This window comes from Bombyx mori, chromosome 5, assembly GCF_030269925.1.
Source record: "Bombyx mori chromosome 5, ASM3026992v2".
Lineage (NCBI taxonomy): Eukaryota > Metazoa > Arthropoda > Insecta > Lepidoptera > Bombycidae > Bombyx > Bombyx mori.
This window is the reverse complement of record NC_085111.1, coordinates 13,090,700-13,113,194: the sequence shown is the minus strand read 5'-3', so window position 1 is coordinate 13,113,194 and position 22,495 is coordinate 13,090,700. Positions and strand designations below refer to the sequence as shown.

At 36.4% G+C, this 22,495-nt stretch overlaps 2 protein-coding genes across 2 annotated transcripts; one reads left to right on the top strand and one right to left on the bottom strand.

Annotated features, from left to right (window-relative positions):
• The first annotated feature begins 1,682 nt into the window (after positions 1 to 1,682).
• LOC101743996 (mitochondrial enolase superfamily member 1) lies at positions 1,683 to 10,285 on the top strand. The gene is made up of 9 exons (XM_004930026.4): positions 1,683 to 1,965; positions 2,698 to 2,916; positions 3,581 to 3,703; positions 4,687 to 4,837; positions 7,352 to 7,509; positions 7,648 to 7,790; positions 8,694 to 8,857; positions 8,944 to 9,125; positions 10,046 to 10,285. The coding sequence occupies exons 1-9, from the start codon at positions 1,867 to 1,869 to the stop codon at positions 10,178 to 10,180; spliced, it is 1,374 nt and encodes a 457-aa protein (XP_004930083.1). The 5' UTR covers positions 1,683 to 1,866; the 3' UTR covers positions 10,181 to 10,285.
• And1 (acidic nucleoplasmic DNA-binding protein 1) lies at positions 10,154 to 21,893 on the bottom strand. Its single transcript, NM_001142613.1, is given in 16 exon segments — positions 10,154 to 10,539; positions 12,105 to 12,248; positions 12,598 to 12,918; positions 14,348 to 14,470; positions 14,963 to 15,061; positions 15,294 to 15,502; positions 15,909 to 16,035; positions 16,838 to 17,000; positions 17,379 to 17,561; positions 17,900 to 18,113; positions 18,286 to 18,411; positions 19,024 to 19,192; positions 19,554 to 19,669; positions 20,929 to 21,175; positions 21,502 to 21,745; positions 21,817 to 21,893. Coding segments are annotated over 16 exon segments (2,814 nt in total). The 3' UTR covers positions 10,154 to 10,287.
• Positions 21,894 to 22,495: the final 602 nt, after the last annotated feature.

The following is a 22,495-nucleotide window of genomic DNA, read 5'->3' as shown; positions in this document are numbered from 1 at the left end:
TTGCGCTCTCGCCTGACCCCTATCTGAGATAGAACCCGAGAATTTGCAGGTTGCAAGGATCAACAATGCAAGCTGACTTTCATCTCTCACTCATTCCTTCGCCTCCTTCGAGGATTCTTCTAATGAAATAGGTACTTGACAAATGATCACGATTGACGGTGAAGGAATAACATCACGTAGGTAGTAAAAATCAAACCTGCAAAATTAGAATTTGCGTGATTACTGGTGGTAGGACGTTTTGTGAGTCCGCACGGTACCACCACCTTGCCTACTTCTGCCTTGGACAAGTAATGCGTTTCTGTTTCATGGATGGGGCAGCCGTTGTATTGCAAAAACTGAGACCTTAGAACTCACGACTCGAGGTGGGTGTCAACATTTACGTTGTAGATGTCTATGGGCTCCGGTAACCACTTAACACCAGGTGGGCCGTGAGCTCGACCACCAATGCAAAACAAATAAAAAAAACTCATTTTGAGACTAGGTCTAAATTTCAAAACGAAACGTATTAATACTTTTCAGCAGACTTATGCAAGGTATGTACCGGTGCGGTCTGACATTAGTAATGAGAACTGCAAAACAAAAACCCTGCGATAAAGACCTAGGAACATTAGCTATTTTTTGAAATTGAAATACATAAACATATACATATTTAACACATTAACAACAGCAGACCGAATTCAATTTGATCCGTAAATAGTTTCAATGTGACATTGGAAACTTTAACAATTGTGAACGATCTACCGTGAAAACAGAAAAACTTGCATTATGTACCTAGCATATTTCTTCGCAATAATTGTCCGTTTTTTTTCTTTAAAAGCTATTAATGTTATAAGTGAATATTATGGAGACTTCTCAATAACGATAAAATGTTCTTACCATTACATTGTAAAATTGCAAGGTCAAGCACTAAACAGCGAGAATATAAATGTATTTGTAGATATGTACGTAAATTAACACGAATACGACTTTTCAAAGTATTTAAAAAGATTCTAGTTTTCAGATTTCGTATTTCAGATTCGCGGAATAGGTATGAATCGTATTGTGAGCCCACAAGGGGAGGTACCACTATCCTAACTATTACTGCCGCGAAGACGTTCCAGAATGCGTCGTCACATCTTAAAGTGTCTGGCAGAGTTTATGTTGTGATTTCTAAGGGCATCAGAAACCATTTAACACAAGGTGGACGATGCCCTCGTTTTATTTATCTAATTAAATTATAATAATATTAAAAAGCAGCATCTTTGAGCAATTTATTTTGCTGTTGTTTAAAATCTAAATATCGATAGATTATTTCTGAATGCTACATAACAAAACATGGTCAGAGGAAAAGAAAAATGGAGCAAAATAACTACACATTGGTACCCAAGGGAAGGCAAGAGGAAAAGAGGAGACAACAAATAAGATGAGACGATGATATCAGGCAGGTTGCGGGCATAACATGGAGTAGAATAGCCAGAGAGAGATCAGAATGGAGTAGGTTAGAGGAGGCCTTTGCCAACTGGCAAACGGACTTACAGAAAGTAAAGAAGCACCAAATACGTGAACAATTTAAATTTTGTAAAATACATATACGTACTATGTCAGTATAAGTGCAGCAGTATAAGAAACTTAATTGTATACCTATCTGTTGTCCGAATAAAAGGCCTTATTATTATTACATAACAAAACAATCATAACACATCAGCAGCACTAAATTTAAAAAAGAGGTCTTTTAGGTTCATTAAACATGATAACAGCACAGCTATAGAAATGTAAACACGAATGTCTTAAATATTCAGATGATGTTGTTTCGCAATTCAATAGTCCGCCATCAGCTGACAAGAACGGTCGTCTGAATCCGAGTTAAAGTTAAAATATTTAATTAAAATGCCTGCTCCAAATAGAGATGGTCTGAAAATTGTAGATGTTGACGTTAAGGACGTACGTTTCCCTACATCGCTTGGAGGTCATGGATCTGACGCTGTGGTGAGAACATACCCTATTTATTTGTGGCACACTTTGAAACAAGTTTCTACTTCGTTTTTTCATTCTTTGAGTACGCGGTAACGCGAATTTTGATACAACTTGGATACATTATTTCTGTCTAGCTTTGAATATTTATTATTATTATTTTTATCATACCGGATATCGTTGTCCTACATGATAGACATTATAATGTGATTTCCATCGCCTTGAGCCGTGAGGTCCAAGTCTCAAATTCATTGGAATAAAAAGTATCCTATCCGTCAATCGAACGCAAGAGTGGGATAGCAGAAATATAATTTATGAGGGTAATTACAACATAGGTATCCCACTACTAGAATTATATTGTTTATGACTCCTAGTAGGTACCCTAATATTCCAAGTATGTTTTTTTTTAATTTTTTTTATTGCCTTTGTAGGCAGACGAGCATACGGTCTACCTAATGGTACGTGATCACCGTCGCTCATAGACATCAGCAATGCCAGGGGCAGAGCCAAGCCGCTGCCAACCTTATGTACCTTTGGTAATACCGTCCTGCCTATTTCTACTGAGAAGCCATCACGCGGCCTAATTAGAAATCCGGGATATCTGTTGCTCTGATTTTTCAAGGCCCAAGGCTCAAGCTGCACTGATATTGTAGTATTGATGGACTACAGGTAGGCTACGAGCTCGTCTCGAGGCTCGTATGAAACTAAAAGTCACACTGTAGTTTGTTCCTTTCTTGTTTCACACAGCACACAGATCCAGACTACTCCTGCGCCTACGTCATCATAACCACAGAGAGCGGTAAACGCGGCTATGGACTTACTTTCACCTGCGGTAGAGGCACTGAGATCATAGTCTTCACCATACGATCTTTTAAACGATTTTTGTTGGGCAAGAACGCTTCGGACATTTTTGCCGATTTTGCTGGATTCTGGCGTGCGATTACCAATGAATCACAAATGAGATGGGTAAGTAATCTATAGCATCTACAATGGTTTTTACGGATGTTCCATTATAACTACTGAACCATGCATCCGATTGACTTGAAACTTGGTATCCATGTAGAAAATACATATACTTAATGGATAGGCTAATATTTATATGAGCGTTGGACTCCCTATATCAGTTGCGGGGGCGTTAATGATGAGAATCTTTGTGGGAATGCGAAATAATAATGTTAATTTTAAATGCCCAGCGAAACGGACGGGTACAGCTAGTCATGTATAAAGCCAAATTTGTTTCAGTTTCTTGTGATTTTACATGTTTGAAGTAAACAGAATAATAATATGTATTATGAGACAAATTTTCGATAAACCATGTTTCTGAAGACGATTTAAATGATAACCAAAAAAGCATGTCCATACTAATAGGGAGTATGCCGAACTTTAGTAATGTGTAGTAGTGATTAGATTTTTATATTAAGAGATTCCACTGGCGTTCAAATTATATCAAAAAGTGTGATTTCATTACATCTCACAACTTGCAGCAATGTGAAAATGCAAAAGAGTGCAAGATTATATTGAAACAGAAAAGTTATATAAGTTGTCAAAATATTCAACCGTTTAAGAAAAATATTTTTTTGCCTTCATAGCCAAAATATGCCCCTTATATTAATGAAATTTTATTTTACAGATCGGTCCAGAAAAGGGAGTAACTCATTTGGCAGTTGCAGCCATTGTTAACTCCTTATGGGACTTGTGGGCAAGAATAGAAAACAAGCCACTGTGGCGACTTTTGTCTGATATGGATCCTGTGGTAGGAACAATCAATGCACAATGTTTTTTTTTGTATTTACGTTACAACATATCTTGCTTGTAACAAATCTAGCAAGAGTATGAACTAATGAAAAACATTCAAGGGCATAATTATATTAGGCTTCGGTAACCAAATTGCCCCAATCAGGCTGTGTAAAAGGATTACATTTAACGAAAAATATTTCTTAAGTTGTATGAATACTTTTATTCTACAAATATAGTTTGTTTTAAGCACGTTAAAATGATGGCTAATTAACCATTAAAGTCAGACAATCAAACAAAATTGCTGAATACGCCTTCTGGGTTGTTTCAAATAGTAAATTAAAGTCTCAGCACGTTTCCGCCGTTTAACTGAAGAGGAACTCTTTTTTTGGCCGAGGTCCGAATGTCAGCACGAGATCCCTGTGCCGAGGAGGAGCGCCAGTTAAATGGGCTGTCGTAGCCATAATTGCAGTGGAAGTCTGCCTATAATTGTTTTGTGTTGTCGGTGTGTGATCGACTTGAGCATAACATAGAATTGCAAAATTACAGTTAAATATCACACGGCGCTTTGAATAATTCTTAATAATATAATACACCTGGCATTGGTGGTGAAGCCTCTTGTGAGCCCGTACGGTAGGTGCCACTACCCCGCCTATTTCTGCCGTGAAGCAGTAATGCGTTTCGGTTTGAAGGGTGGGGCAGCCGTTGTAACTATACTGAGACCTTAGAACTCATATCTCAAGGTGGGGGGTGGCATTTACGTTGCAGATGTCTATGGGCTCCGGTAACCACTTAACATCAGGTGGATCGTGAGCTGGTCCACTCATCTAAGAAATAATAAAATAAAATAAAATTGTAAACAAATATATTTTACTTATTCAATTATCGAGAATATCGATTTTTTTTATGAAATGTGTTTGAATTCGGTTCTAATCGGTTTTGAGAGTCTAAGAAGTGAAGTGAAGAAGTCTTAATATGATTATCATATATCATTTATTTCAGGAATTGGTATCAACAATAGATTTCAGATACATTACTGACGTAATAACTCCAGAAGATGCAGTGGAATTACTGAGAAGTAAACAAGCTGGGAAAGAAGAAAGAATAGAGTTTTTGTTAGAGAACGGATATCCGTGCTATACTACGCAAGTTGGTTAGTTTTAACGTGTGCAAACAAAGCTAACATCGAAACTATCGCTATTACATTTTATATAAACAGGGAGACGACCTGTCTATACATAGCGTCAATCGAATATCAATAAAGGCTATCTACCAATTCAAATTGGAATATGTGATTACTTTGTTTTCAAAAATAGACAAGATAACGACTCGTACGCGCTTACTACACATCCACATGAGTAGGTACTCAAGATAAGAATAACGCGTTAAATTCGTTCAGAAAATTATTAGGGGTTGTAAACTTCTTGTTACTTGGTCGCTGGTTGATTAACCTAGCAGACTCCCACCTTGTAAGATGATCTAGATATAATACTCATAATCGAATTTTTCATTTTAATCTAAGAGGAGATTTAAGTATAGAACATAATTTAATTCAGTGTGATATTTCGTACAAAAATGCATTTTTTTCAAGCACGATTATCAAAAAGCTATTATGTGTATGTATTTATTATGTATCAATGCTAATTAGACCGCACTTATTGGAACCGGTCCCAGGACCGAAGATACTAAGTAATGGTTCTAATGCTACATTGTCTTTTGTCAATATTTTCTCCATTACGCATAATATAACACGGATTTTTGGGTTTAGTTTAGTAAATGAAAATGATATTTCATTGACGTCAAGGCAGCAGTTTTTAGTAGTTTAATGTTACCAGTTCTTTTTAGTTCTCATTTCATATCTTCTTAGATTTTCGCGAGTAGGTATAATTTAATCTAATATTACGCCATAATCTTGCGTATATTATTTTAGATATTTCGAATAGGTATTTTACAGTTTACGTTACAGATCATTAAGTCCATTTTCGTAAATATGAAATGTGGAACTTGAAATGTTATTTAGATGTGCAAATAAATATTATTTTCGACTAAAAGCAGTAAATACCGTCCGAATACACACTGTATAACGTAAAAGGTTGATAAAAAGTATGCTGTCAAAATTACATACATACTTAATATTATAGGTGCTTAATATACCTAGTCAGGTCATAAGTATTGTCACACAGTAAAAACTTTTCTTTTAGAATGCTGGCCACAAAAAAGTTTATTGAATTCGAATTTCGAATTGTTCATGAAAATAAAAAAGTATACTTTTAGAATTTTACTCATTTTTAAATATGGAGTGGACGCTTAAAGACCGTGTTGCAGTTATTGCGTTGCATCGTTGCGGTTACGCGCCAATTCAAATTTTTAACATACTGAAAAATTTGAATATAACCAAAAGATTCGTTTATCGTACCATCAAACGATACAATGAAGACTCTAGTGTAGATGACAGGTCAAGAAGTGGTCGCCCTCGGTCTGTTAGGACTCCAGCAGTGGTAAAAGCTGTGAAGGCGCGAATTCAAAGAAATCCCAAACGTAAGCAGAAACTGTTGGCCCTTCAGACGGGGTTAAGCAGAACCACGGTGAAAAGGGTGTTAAATGAAGACTTAGGGCTTCTGGCATATCGAAGAAAAACAGGACATCGTTTGAATACTCGTCTAATGGACCTGAGACTGAAGAGATGCCGCGCTTTGTTGAAGCGGTACGCGGGAAAAAAATATCGGGAAATTCTTTTTTCGGATGAAAAAATTTTTAACGTAGAAGAGAGCTACAACAAACAAAATGATAAGGTGTACGCACACAGTAGTGAAGAAGCGAGCAACCGTATTCCGCGTGTCCAACGAGGTCATTTTCCATCCTCGCTCATGGTATGGTTGGGAGTTTCTTATTGGGGCTTAACTGAGGTACATTTTTGTGAGAAAGGTGTAAAAACGAATGCAGTTGTGTATCAAAATACAGTCCTGACGAACCTTGTGGAACCTGTTTCTCATACCATGTTCAATAACAGGCACTGGGTATTCCAACAAGATTCAGCGCCAGCTCATAGAGCGAAGAGCACACAAGACTGGCTGGCGGCGCGTGAAATCGACTTCATCCGGCACGAAGACTGGCCCTCCTCCAGTCCAGATTTGAATCCGTTAGACTACAAGATATGGTAACACTTGGAGGAAAAGGCGTGCTCAAAGCCTCATCCCAATTTGGAGTCACTCAAGCCATCCTTGATTAAGGCAGCCGCCAATATTGACATGGACCTCGTTCGTGCTGCGATAGACGACTGGCCGCGCAGATTGAAGGCCTGTATTCAAAATCACGGAGGTCATTTTGAATAAACTTTAGTGTCATAAGAATCTATGTTTTGTTAAGTTCATTTTGGTATATGAATGGTTACATAATGAATAAACTTGTTTCAATTATTTTACATTAAACATGTGACAGAATTTATGACCTGACTAGGTACATACATACTTGGATTTTCTTTATTTATATCCTAGAATGAGGGGTTTTGGTGGACCCATATGATATGTTACTACCGGTTTAAGGAAACAGTAGTATTCACATAATCATATCCGTGAGTTCATAGAACCGTTAAACAAGAAATATGTACAATTACAAAACGGTAATTTACCAGATTACAGGGCTTATTATTTTATTTTTATATTTACAGGCTGGTTGGGTTATAGCGATGAATTAGTTGAGGAATTATGTGATAAATATCTGAAACTCGGATTTACCTACTTCAAAGTGAAGGTTGGTCGCAATTTTGAAGATGACTATAGACGATGCAGCGCAGTACGACGGTATATCGGGGACGAAAATGTTTTGGTACGTGAATTTACTTACTTAACGACTATTTTATAATTGGAAAATAATGAAATGCTCATGCTTTAGTTTAGAACTTAAATGGAGATAGACAATCAAACAAAGAATAGTAATACGATATGAACTACTTGCGTCTTTCAGATGGTTGATGCCAACCAAGCCTGGAGTGTGGGCCAAGCTATCGAATGGATGAAAAAGTTAGCGCCTTTGAAGCCAATGTGGATCGAAGAGCCAACTTCTCCTGATGACGTCTTAGGACATGCAACAATCTCAGAGGCCCTAAAGTGAGTGATTCCTTTATTTTAGATATCGGGGTATAATAAATCTAAACCATCGCTTTAGAGTATATTATATACCTGACAGAAAAAAATCCTAACTTGTAGTCGTTGAAAGTGACACGTTTATCTGTGTATATAATAGTTTATGTACTTATCTACCCATTCAATTTTTATTCCTCATCTTGAGGCTTGTGATCAACTTCCACATTTTCACACTTTACTCAAGTTACGCCAATCTTACAAATTTTCGGCGACACGCAACGCATAATAAAGTGTCCGGTGTGATGTGAATCTCATCGGACCAACATTAAATTTACAGATGACCCGTTGACTGTTCACTTTCGTACTTGTCGGGGACCATAAACTGTACAGTAGTCAAAGTAGGCGAAGATACGTATAAATGGCCGGCGTATATACGTATAAATATAAGTCGTCGTGGCCTAAAGGATAAGACGTCCGGTGCATTCGTGTTGAGCGATGCAAAGGTGTTCGAATCCCAGACGGGTACCTATTTTTCTAATGAAATAGGACGTACTTAACAAATGTTCACGATTGACTTCCACAGTGAACGAATAACGTCGTGTAATAAAAATTAAGCCCGCAAAATTATAATTTGCGTAATTACTGGCGGTAGGACCTCTTGTGAGTCCGCACGGGTAGGTACCACCACCCTGCCTATTTCTGACGTGAAGCAGCAATGCGTTTCGGCTTAAAGGGTGGGGCAGCCGTTGTAACTATACTGAGACCTTAGAACTCATATCTCTAGGTGGGTGATGGCATTTACGTTGTGGATGTCTATGGGCTCCGGTAACCACTTAACGCTAGGTGGGCTGTGAGCTCTTTCACCCATCTATATAATAAAAAAAATGTATCTAGTCCTATGTATTTAATAGTCCTATTTTTCCTCAGACCTTATGGTATTGGAGTAGCCACAGGCGAAATGTGCGCCAATCGAGTACTTTTTAAACAATTCCTGCAGAGCGGCGGTATGCAGTACTGTCAAATAGACGCGGCCAGAATCGGTGGTGTCAATGAAATATTAGCGGTGTATCTTATGGCTGAAAAACTTAGAGGTATGCTGAATCGCTGCCATAGTTTATTTTTAATTTTAATTCAATGCTTTTTAAAAGTTCTGGCTTAGACTGAATTTTTTTTACAGTAAAAGTATGTCCACACGCCGGAGGAGTTGGTTTGTGTGAGATGGTGCAACACCTTCAATTCTGGGATTACGCGAGCGTGTCTTGTACGATGGAGGATCGCCTCATAGAGTACATTGATCAACAACACGAGCATTTTATAGATCCATGTGTCGTTGAAAATGCGAAATATTTAGCACCTCAAGTAAGATTATGAAATAATATATGAAACAACAATAATTAGGCAATATCTTTCAGATTCCCTAATTTGAAATACACCCGGGCCCTAATTTGATGTATCTATGATTTGATTAATTGTAAATCTTTGAATGTATGTACCTAATAATTATTTGTGCAACAAGACAACAAAGTTGTTTTTTGTTTCGAGTGCTGATTTTGTGTCCCGAGCAAGCGAAGGAACTTATGATTGATTCACGAGCGTAGCGAGTGATTTCAGGTTAGAATCCTGAGCGTAGTGAGGGACTCAACAGCACGAGATGCAAAAAACTTTACTCTCGTGTAGCACACAACTTTTCACCTCTACAGCAGTGAGAACACATATTACTTAGGAGACATAGAAATTAACAGTAATAGGTAGATTGAAATAACTATTAAAAATACGTAATTTCTTTATTACGAATATCTTTAAATTTTAGGTTATTACGCGTTTCCAAACTTTTTTTTTCAGGTCGTATTCTAAAATCGAATTTCGAAGGGATTTGTTTTTTTCACTCGCTTTTTTATATGAATGTGAAAAGGACAGAGCACAGTAAAATTCACATGTTTCAAATTTATGGCTGAACAATGTCAATTCGTGGCACTGAAGATTGAAAAATTAAAAAGCTTTGGCCCACGCTCGATTCAAAATCTCGTTTTGTTCACTGTTGTCTCGCAGCAAAAGCGGCATGTTTGAGCTGCTGAGGTGAAAAGTAATTGCCGTATCTATATTCATGGAATTTAGGAGTTTTGTGTATTCCTGATGTCGATACAATAATAGTTTAAGCTGGTCTGTAACACAAGCCTTGAATATCTACCTTAAAGCCTTCACGTTTGAGTTAATTTAATTTACATACAAAGAATTTCAGAATGGTTTTTTCTTCTTCTTTTAATTTGATTTTCTTTTAGTTACCAGGATACAGCACACAGTTCCTGCAAGAGACTCTCGAAAAGTATACGTATCCACGTGGAACGGAATGGGAAAAGATGATCAAAGAAGGAATTTTCCCTCAACCCGACGAAACCGAATGGGCGAACCCTTAAACTACGAAATAAAATAAACCTTTTCATAAATATTTATTGTTTTTTGCTTAATTTATAATAGTTTACTAAACATGTCAATAATTAAAATAAAACATGATTTGAAAATGTTATGTTTTCTTTTGGAACGCAAAGGCGCTGAGTTTTGATTGTTTGGGGGCGCTCGTTGTAGTGTCCCCGTTTGCGTCTTCGTGTTTCCGTTTATTCGAGTCAGCGTGAGCGATCGATTGTACGTTTTTGAACATTTTAACGCTGTGCCGGGACAGCTCTGAGGGCGTCAGCTCCGGATTTCGTTCTTCCAGCAGAGACTTGTTCCTTGTGAACCAATCCATAAAATTTTCGCCAGTTAACGGTTTCAAGGGCTGGAACAACATCGAAATGATTGAAATGAAATATTTCATAGGGGGTAATTTATGTTTAACTTGTTTTTTTTTTAATTCATTTTATTGTTCAAATGGGTAGATGAGCTTACGGCCCATCTGGTGCTAAGTGGTTATCGGAGCCCATAGACATCTACAACGTAAATGCCGCCACCCACCTTAGGATAGGAGTTGTAAGATCTAAGTTTTTACAGTACAGCAACTGCCCTACCCTTCAAACCGAAACGCATTACGGTTTCACGGCTGAAATAGGCGGGGTGGTGGTACCTACCTGTGCGGACTCACAAGAGCTCCTACCACCATTAATTACGCAAATTATATTTATGCGGGTTTGTTTTTCCTTCACCGTAGAAGTCAATCGTGAACATTTGTTAAGTACGTATTTCATTAGAAAAATTGGTACTCGCTTGCGGGTTCGAACACCAGTGCATCGCTAGATACGACTGCACCGGGCGTCTTATCCCTTAGGCCACGATTAAATAGCAACCTTTCTGTATATTTTTTTCTTTCTATTGCTTGGCCAACCACTTTGAGGTACGAGTCCTAATTCTAAGGGCCTGTGCACACCGCGTTTTTTTAAACGCGCCGTCGACGCGCGTTTGTAGCGATACAAACGCGATTCGCACGCAAGTCAGACGCAGCCTGTAGACCTTTGCACGCCTGTATAAATTCAAATACGTGATTGAATCGATACAGACGCGCTGGCATTTTGCGTTTTTAAGCAGAACCTCGTCAACAGTATGCAGCAAGATGGCGTCGGTCGAAACAGCATTGATTGCATTCGCTTTATTATTATTATTTTTTAAAAGAAGAAGACAAATTACGGACGTTTTTGAGTAAGCGGCTTGGCTCTGCCCCAGGCTTTGCTGAAGTCAGAAGACATGAAAAAAAAAAGGCAAATTCATATTCATCATTTCAAAAACTTCTTGAGATTCTTAAACCGGAATTAACTCGTCAAAATACAGTGTTAAGATCATGTATATCGGCGGAAGAACGTTTACTTATAACAATAAGGTAAAAGAGACATTTTGTCTTCTGCGTCGAAAGGCTCCATTTTTGTGTTCCTAAGACGTGCGGTGCACCAAACTGCTCGATTGCTACTAGCGTAGATTCACACTTCCCTCGTTGTGGGGGAAACCCCGCCCGTAGAGAAGGCGCGCACGCTAGCGGTCTACTAACTCACATGTGTACGCTAACGCGCCTTTGTATCGATACAAACGACAACAAACTGCTTTGTAGGATAAAAGACGGCGCCCTAAAAAACGTGGTGTGCACAGACCCTTATCTTAGCTTTTATAGTACAAGCGTTGTGTCATAAGTATTATGTATTTATGGAGTTCTAAAATCGACCGTGTATATGTGAAAGAGTACAATATTTTTACTAATTACCCATAATTTTGACGTTGTTATGCTCAAGAGCAATAAGTTATAAAAATATATACTATCTATTAGATTCTTATAGATTCTTATAGAAATTGAATAAGAGATTTAAGCGAGTTCTGGGCTTGATTTATGACATTTCTTTCAAACAGCATTATGATACTCACGTCTGTATTTTCAGCAGTATCAGCTGTGGAGTGTACCTCTACCAATGTCCGTTCTGTTAAACTTAACGGACTTTGTACACATTTTGTCACTTCCTGTTGCTTTCTAAATGGATTCCGAACGCCACCGGGTGACGCTTTTATTGTCTGCAACAAAATGTACTTCAATTAATTACATCAAATTTGTTTTTATTTGTGTATTTCTAATTCAAACAACATAATATTCGAATAGAATATTTTACATATAATTGAACAAAATCAACATCAATAAGATAAGGTTACAATAACTATATTTAAAAATATTGCGTATCCTGAGTAAAAGCACTCATCCAATGAAAGATCTTCCCTTTACCTTAAGAAACAATAATAACTAATTTTTCTATGGATCAATTGATTCACCTCTGTATCAGCATACACTGAACAAAAATCACTAAATGGTAGGTAATAATACTTTCAGTAATCATTATTATAACTTAAATGATTTATAATAACATACCACTGGCTTTATAGGTGTGACGTTTTCAATTTTTTTTTCTTTAGATTTCTGTGGTATTATAAGGCTCGCGTTCAAATCTTGCTCTGAGTTCGTAACATCATAAGTCTCCTGTGTGTCCAACTCTTGGAAGTGAGAGTTCTGAGCTACATTCAGTTTATCAGTTTCTTTCTCCCATGATTCAGCAAGATTGGTTAATTTCTCTGCCAAGTGCATGCGGCCTAAGCGCGATGCGTACTTGGCAGCTAGCGGTAAGAGACGATCGTCTTTCAGTAGTTCCATTAATTCTAAGGCTCTTTGCTCTATTTCGCTTCGGCATGCAAGCTGTGAAGAAGACATTAATAAAATAAATAATTATGTTACTACTAGATGAAGTCTTTGTTATAGTTTTTTGTATTTGCCTTTTTTGTATTTATTGAACGAATGACTGAAAATTATTACTTTTAGACGATTGTTGTGATGTTTGCAATCAATTTTAAAGGTCACAAGAGGCTAATAATAAGTCATAATGTATGTTTATATATTTGCTAAAAAAATTTTATCCTACCTATGCTGATAGCCTTGAGAGGCTATTTCAGCTTCGTCCTAACGTGTAGGTGAGCTCACGAGACTCAAACCAGAGTGTTGCTAACACTGACCCTAGCAAGAGCAGTGCTTCGCAGTATCTACCACCGGACCGGATACGCGACCCACTGAGAAGATCCGACGAGAAACTCAGTGGGCTGTGTCTGTGGGTTAATTCGCTTGTCGAGCCCGCAAGCGACGGGTTCGACGAGGACGGTGACCGGTACCTAAAAGCACCGTTAGTGGATCGGGTGGATCCGTAATGACGTGTTTTGGGCGACGTCGATTGTTTACCATTCGGTCTACAGGATCGGGTATGCTTTGTTAGTCATGTTGGCCGTTTTATATACAAGATTATGAAGACTTTTAATAATAAAACAGCCACTGTAAGACAGATAGATTTCATTAGGATGCAACATGGAAGCAATTTAGTACTGATGAGATAAGTGTTACAGATTTATTTCGCTAAATATAATAAATATTTACTGGCAGTTTTGATTAAAATTTGTTGTTGATGAAAGTTCACGACATATTATGCAATTATTTAAAAACGTAACATTTATCAAAATAAGCTACATGGCCTTAACATTTGAATTGTTTTAAAATTCATATCTTTATTTATGTAAAAACGTGACGGCTGTGTAATGATAACCCTGGTATCAAATCGGTATTAATCAGTTTCCTAGATTTTTTTTGTTTGTTTTTTTTACGTGATGATACATAAAACATTAAAACGCGATAATTTTCGAAAAGTATTTGACGAGATGAAGCGTCGGTGAACAAATAAGGAAAACGGCGATGAGTTTGATTTTTATCAATAAAATTTAACAATTTTTAGATATTCTTTTGGAGGTGTTAGTTAGTTAGTCGTAATCAGTGACATATTAGTTTTAACGCCGTGTGACCCATTACGTTTGTTAAATATTCTGACAGATAAAAAAAAACGGAAATACGTACTTAAGACGTATCCGTGAACGACTTCATTGATAAAGGAATAATGACCTTTAGTAAAAATAGAATACGCAAAACTTTTTTTAGTCTTTTTTTTGTGAGCTCACAAGGGTACATTTGAATATATATCAATGATGATAAATATTAATAAATTATAATAAATCACTGATGTATATTTATTTACTTGTAGTATTTTGTTATATATGTTTATTTTAATTGAAATGTTAAGGTAACTCACAGCAAACAATTTCAGTGCGGTTTCTCTGGCAGTCTTCATGTCAACATCGGCAGTTGTATGCGCCCAACGTACTAACTGTTCTTCGTACTGACTCTTTTCCGATTCTATTTCGCATAATGGTATCTGTAATTATTCACTATAATATATATAAAAATGAATTGCTGTTCGTTAGTCTCGCTAAAACTCGAGAACGGCTGGACCGATTTGGCTAATTATGGTCTTGAATTATTTGTGGAAGTCTAGAGAAGGTTTAAACGGTAGATAAATATGAAAATACTCGGAATTAAATTTTGTTTTTCCTTTGATGTTTCTCCCGTTCCCTTTGGTTCCTTTTGTTTCGTTCGGACGGATTCCTTTTGTTTATTTTAAGTTTATTTTATACAAAAGTTTAGATCTTTTATTTATCGATTGAGGCACTACGAAGTCTGCCGGGTCAGCTAGTTCATTATAAAGTAAGATCGTGCGATAATCAAGAATAATGATTGTTCAAAATGTATCTGGGTGCTAGTGCAGAACCTTTCGGAATATACGCTACAGAAGTCAACTGACGCCTGTTTTCGTTCTTCACTTACAGAATATAAAGTTCACTATGCAATAAAATCCGTTTTTACAAACCTGTATAGGCAACTCCGCTATTATAGGTTTAGGCACTGTTGGCGGGAAAGTGGTGCCTCTACATAGGATGGCTCTTACTTTTTGTGTGGGTTCACTGATCTGTAAATAAGTTAATTCTATTAGGAGTCACAGGAGTCTTATATGCTAAGTTTATCTGGCTAATATCAAATCATACGGTTCCACAACCTCAAGCTAGTTTTTCTACTTTTAATGAGATCCAATATTAATCCTTGCCGGTGATGATTACATGTAACGACGTTACAAATGCACTGAGACAGAGAATGTTGCAGTGAGATCGCCGGCCATTGGTACCGTTAAAAATAATACTTACAGAAACAATAAACCACGAATCAGAAGCTCCTTTGGAGTGTCCGTTAGTATCACAGATAGGCATCCAAACTCCGCTAGACACATCGTACATTCTTAAAATACCAGTGCTGTCGTAGGTACAGGGAGAGCCGACATCCGTGGTGCCGAGCCAAGTTAGTTTGGACCCTGGGGTCAGAGGCACAGGAACAGTTTTACTTCGCACTTGACGTCCTGAAAAAATTAAAGTGTTGGTTTTTTATTATTGGAAACGAGTCTAAAATCACTTCTAAATTGCGATATATTTAAAAAAAATTTACTATATAAATGTTTCTGGTTTGATTTCTGGATGAACAAAACTCATATAATTATTACTGGAAAATATTATTGTTTCCTACATTGGCTGATTCGTGAATGGTGGTCATAAACAGAAACTTTTTAATTTATAATTTTAATACCTTATGGTTTAACACACCTATTTATGACCTTTAAACATCGTGAGGACTCGCACTAAACACACTCGGACTAAACACATTTTTTCTAGCTAAACCACTAAGATTTGCAGGTATTCGAAAGGCAAGAATGTCAGTTGCCTAATGGCCTAATTTTAAATTAAATTTAAAATTTAGTATTTTATTACCATTCATAGCAATGATATCCATAGCGAGATGTTGATCGGAAACACCAGGGTCAGTACTGTGGTACACAGCCAGTACTGTGGTGTTGTATCCTCCCAAAGCAACCACAGGACCTGGCAAGGATATCACCTAAAACATAAGTATGAAGCACCATTAAAGTTTAAGTTTGTTAAACACTTTGAGATATTACTAATTCTAATTTGGGTCCAAATAACCGTGTCATATTTTATACATTAAAAAGATGTGTGGTGTCGTGGGACACCGGATAGGAACGAAGTTCCTTATTATAAAAATATTAATTTAAAGTCCTAGGAGATGATGACCGAGCTTTGCTCGGTTTTTTTTTGATAACGCCATCTTGTTGTGTCTTTAAAGCGGTTAGTTGCCCTCAATTAAGAAAAATAGTATTATTATTCGCCAATAGATGTCGGGAAGAGTTGATTATTGAAGTCATGAATAAAACAACATTTTCTGAAAATAAATCGTAGCTAGATCGATTTATCGCCCCCGAAATCCCCTGTATATTAAATTTTATGAAAATCGTTGGAGCCGTTTCCGAGATTCAGATTATATATATATATACAAGAATTGCTCATTTAAAGGTATAAGATTCGAGGTATAAAGATAATAAAACTGGAGGTTTCGCAACAACCCACGGTCATTCAGTAAAGTGCGAACTTATTGTGGTATACTTCATTCAAGGTTGTTTGCATAAGAGTTAGTGTATTGCGCAAACGAACGCTCTCCGCATCGTCCCTTAAGGAACTTCGTTCCAAAAGAATACATGTCATGTCATTGGGCGTCATCTGTGTATGCATTCGGGACGGTACGTGCGGTACCTTCGCAAACGGGATTGAATGACCTGGAGAGTGTTAATGTGCGTGTACCTGCCGCGTGAGCGAGCACTGCGCTTGCATAGATCATGGCGTACCTGTCTCTGGGTGCCCATGGGTGTATAGAGACGCAGGAGGCGCGCATTGGTGGCGCACGCGACTAGTCCGTGGGCGGCTGTCACACATAGCACCTCTTCAGTATCAGGCATCGACACGCTCCACTCCTTGCTACTGCCCACTAGCGAAATACACACCAATTTACTGCGGAAAAGTCAATTTATTAGAACATACTACTGTTTTTGATAGAGCGTAACATGATCAGGTAGTTTTTCTCCAGTAAAATTGTGATGGGTAGTCAGTTGATAATTCCAATAAGTCATCGATATCCATATTTAAAAATGTACATAACCACTATGTGATCTACTTCTGGCTAATTTGAAGTTATTTTTATTGAGCCCAAATTCTCAATTCAATACTATTTGAAACTAGTACTATTTGAAAATGTTTAACGTTCCTTTTTTATTTTAGATAATAAACATATGAATGGAAAATAAACAAATACAGGTGTTCTAAACATGTGTAATAAATATATTAAGAGTGAATGTCGATATTTGTTAAATTATGGAATGCTCAGCATACCTCGGAGTCTCACAAGACAAAGCTAAGACAGTAGAGGATAAGCTGGCCATTGTATGGTTCAAATAGTTGTTTAAATGGATCCCGTGGTGAACTGCAGTATCATGGAACTCAACATCAACTGTTGACTCTCCATTCTCGACTGTGTGACACCTTACAATTCCAACTTCATTCCAACACATGTACCTGAAATAAAAATCATAATCATGATTAATTTTTTCTTTTTACTTTTATTCTTTATTAAATGTTATTAATCAGCAAAAAGGGCATAATTACATATAAAAGAAGTTTATAGAGTTGAAAATAATGACAAAGATAATTTGACTTGTACACAATTAGATTTTTTTATTAATTGCTTAGATGGATGGACGAGTTCACAGCCTACCTGGTGCTAAGTGGTTACCGGAGCCTTAGACATCGACAACGTAAATGCTGCCACCCATCTTGAGACATGAGTTGTAAGGTCTCACTTTTAATAGCACAACAGCTTCAAGATTCAACTATTTATCTCACAAAATATTCACCTATGCTCAAGATGTGCTGGTGTTGATGAAGGCTGAAAAGGTGGCTGTGGTGGTACAGTACTAGGTACATAGGCTGTTTGTCTCGAGGCAGGTCTAGAGTCATCATTGTCTTTTATTAACCCAAGAGTTTCATTCTTTATTTTTTCAAGTGAAATAGCATTGTCATCATCACTTTCGTAATTCTGTATGAGATCATCTGCTAAGTCATCATTTCCTGCCAAAGAAAAATATCATAACTTGCTTCATTTTGATTTAGATTACATAATGAAAGAACTAAGAAGTTTGCAATGTTGTATTAAAAATAAGTATTAATGAGATGTAACTGAAATTCCATAACATACTTTGATACAAGAGCATTTTATTAATAACGAAATAAATTATAGTACCATTATCTCTCTCCACTGTTTCGATGTCTTCGATTTCATTTTCAGAGCTGCTACTTTTCTTTCCATAGCAATTTACTAGTGTTCCTAATTGCCCAGCAACATCACAATAGGCTAAAACACCATTACCTGGCATACGAAGATAAACAATATAAATAGTAGTGGTTTTATATCTAAATATGGCCATTAAAGTTGTCTATGTTAAATACAAATTTTATTATCAGAATACTATTGCAATAATTTTTCTTAAACAAGATTATTTTTGATACATAATCATTATACGAATCTGTGACAACCCTAAGTGTTTCTGCCAAGAAGGGGTCGTATGTTCTGGTTTAGGACAAACATTTTACAATACAATTGACAGTTCAAACTCATGTCTGAATATCAGTGGCGGCATTTACATTATCTTTATAGGCTGGTCTCATTTATTATGCCGTTCTATTATGGCCAAGTGGTGGTAACTGGAGCCTTACTTCAGATCAAAGTTTCAATTTAGTTTCATTACATAAATAGTTAATCTTAAAACTTTTAAACTCAATATATGCATTATTATTTTGACCATTGTGACTTGATGTCTACGGGCTCTGCTGGCCACTTAACACCAGGTGGGCTGTGAACTCCTTCACTGATTTATGCAGAAAAAGAAGAATATATAGAACTATTAAACAGCACTGTTTAATTTTAACAACATCAGAACTGACATGAACTCATCTGTACATCTGCAGTAAAAAAACTGACCTTTTGGATTCCAAGCCATTGCAGAAATATTATGGGAAGTTGGATGTTCAACAATTCCCATACAAAAGCCAGACTCAATGTCCCAAACTGCTATTTGACCTGCTACTGTATTTCCAGCTAGGTATTTACTGCATGGTGAAAACAGACATTGGGAGATTGCACATTTTATCTGAAAATTAATTAATTCAACTGTATTATTCCTTACTGCATTATTATTTATTCTCATACTTGTTAATTTTGAAGTATTAGGCAAGACCTTTTGTTTTGTATCCGTAACAACAATCCAACAAATAATTCAAATGCTCACAATCAATTAATGCGCAATTGATTGTTGTGTAAGCCTTGTAGCTTTTATCCTGTCTACATATTTTAGTAGACAAAAATAGGCTCTAGTTCGAAAAGTAGTACAGCTGGCATTTAATTCCATTCAATATTAACTATTTTTCATCCTTACTACTAGTTAATACTTGCTGCACACAACTAAAATAGATTTATACTGGATAATGTAAATAATTTTTGAAGTAACTCACTGTATTATGCGTAAATGACATTCTCTGGCCCCAACTTTGGCAATCCAATAAAATTATTTCTCTGTTACTTGGGTATGCTAAATACTTTCCTTCAGATGGCTCAAAATCCATTCTGCCTGAAATCATTACAGATTTTCATGCTTTTGAATGCACTTTTACTAGCTGGACCTGCATTTCTTTTTTTGGTTTTGGGTAAGATGGGTGGACAAGATCACGGTCCACCTGCTGTTAGGTGGTCACCAGAGCCCATAAACATTAAGTCACAGTGGTCAAAATAATAATGCAAATATTGAGTTTAAAATGTAGGTTAACTATTTTTGTAACCAACTCAATTGAAACAGATCTGAAGTAAGGGCTCCAGTTACCACCACTTGGCCACAATAGACAATGGTTGGGTTAGACTCAGATGATCAAATCTATATGAATTGCTGTTCGTTAGTCTTGCTAAAACTCGAGAACGGCTGGACTGATTTGGCTAATTTTGGTCTTAAATTATTTGTGGAAGTCCAGAGAAGGTTCAAACGGTAGATAAATGAATGAAAATGTTCGGAATTAAATAAAAACAACAATTTTGTTTTTCCTTTCATGTGTCTCCCGTTGGACGGATTCCTTTTGTTTGTTTTAAGTTTATTTTACACAAAAGATTAGGTCTTTTATTTATCGATTGAGGCACTACGAAGTCTAAGTCTAGTCTAGTCAGCTAGTAATTAATGAATAAAAGCTACAAAAGCACTACAAGCTCCTGGCATAATAAATTCATGCATTACTGTAAGCAAGGTATTTATGACCCATGTTTCATTTCTTCCTAAATTATGCAACAAAAAGCTATTTCATATTTTTTTATTGCTTAGATAAGTGGACAAGCTCACAGCCCACCTGGTGTTAAATGGTTACTGGAGCCCATACATTTATAACATTAATGCGCCACCCACCTTGAGATATAAGTTCTAAGGTCTCAAGTATAGTTACAATGGCTGCCCCACCTTTCAAACCAATATGCAATACTGCTTCATGGCAGAAATAGGCAGAGTGGTGGACTTACAAAAGGTCCTACCACCAGTAATTATGCAAATTATAATTTTGCAGGTTTGATTTTTACTACAAAATGTTATTCCTTCACCGTGGAAGTTAATCATGAACATTTGTTAAGTACGTATTTCATTAGAAAAATTGGTACCCGCCTGCAGGATTCAAACACCTTTCCATCGCTAGATAAGAAAGCACCGGAAGTCTTATCCTTTAGGCCACAACAACTTCAAAAGTGTCAAGTGTCTACAGTTAGCAAGTAGCCTGTTAGCAATGTGTTGAATAATAACAAATAAGTTATCCTTAAGAGAGTTGATATTGAGCAGAAATATAAGCAGAACAAACTCACATAAAACTTTAGCAGCATAAAATGTGTTTATTTTAGGAACACAATTTATTTCCTTCACTACCTTCTGAGTATCAATATCCCATATTCTCATTAAACCATCTCCACAGGCCGTACTTGCATACTTCATGTGTGGACAGATAGCTAAACTGAGAACAGGGCCTTTGTGATTACTCATGACAAATAGAGGAGCACCGCCTTCAACATTGCATATTTTTGCTTCCATATTTTCTGAACAACATCCCAGGGCCTGCCGAATTTTTTAAATTATTAATGATACTTATTTAGTAATATTTAACTAAATTTTTAAGCAAATTAATTTATGTGGCCTACAGCATAACAGGTCCAATGTATTTATATCAGCCAGGGTTCAAGTCCCACATGCAGATATCAAATTCACTAAGGAAATATGTAGGTAGCAAATAGTAGTTCTAAGTCATCCACTTCTTCGAAGTATTTCATAATAGTACAGGAATACATGCCATACAATATCTTAGATACATTCCATACTATAAACACATTTATAATTCTATATAATGTGCAGAAAAACTAATGACAATGTTTATAAAAAAATACCTCAATTTTACAACTACTCTTGATTTGAGTAACTGCTGCTGTAAATCTGGTGACGATTCCATCTTTATCGAAGTCAGGAAATGTATAGGCTTGTACAAGATGATTATCAGTGGCTACATACAGTCTCTTATCTTTGTAGCACACTGCCAAAGCACTTTCACCGACGCAATGAGAATTAGGGTCATCATCTTCGATGTCCATCCATATTCTGACATCTCCATCATGACCACAAGTTATAATATTCCTGAAAAATTATATTGTATCAGTAAAATTCAAGTGCATTATTTTTTAAAAAAAAATTCGGGCTAGGCTTACCGTCCGTCTTCTGTGTAGCAAACATCAGTATGCCCTTCAGCGTGTGCATATCTTATGGGTTTACTTTCAATTTTCATGTTTAAACTTTAACAATAACACATTGAATGGAATATGGAAATGTTAATTATTTGAATACAATCACAGAGTAATTTGAAAATCTACGCAATTATAATTTTCATTTTCTTTGTACTATAATTGCATTCACCTAAACACGATGAGACTATTCCATTTTTTCTATTTTAAGTAATATAAACTACTTTAAATGAAGTTGAACAGATATGTACATATCGGTATACGATCCGGGCATATATTTGGCGCGAAATTCCAGTGGTAATTTTTGTTGACAATTGAATTTGACTTTTGGTAGTAATTAAATTTTTTCAAAGCATAAATGCGCAGGGAACAAAATGTAAGAATGGATCTTTTTGATTTAAAATTTTGAGTTATTTTGAATGAAAATTACTCGAATTTTGAAAAGTATTTTTCTGTAAGAGACTGAAATGAAATGAAGAAAATTTTCCTCAAATTTATTTTAGGATGCAATAGAATGAAACGGAATGAAATGAGACGAAATGATACAAAATAAAATGCAATGAAAAATACCATAACAAAATGGCAGGAATTTGATGGGAAATTTTGTATTTTTCCGCACATTTACTCTCTCAGGAATAATAAACGT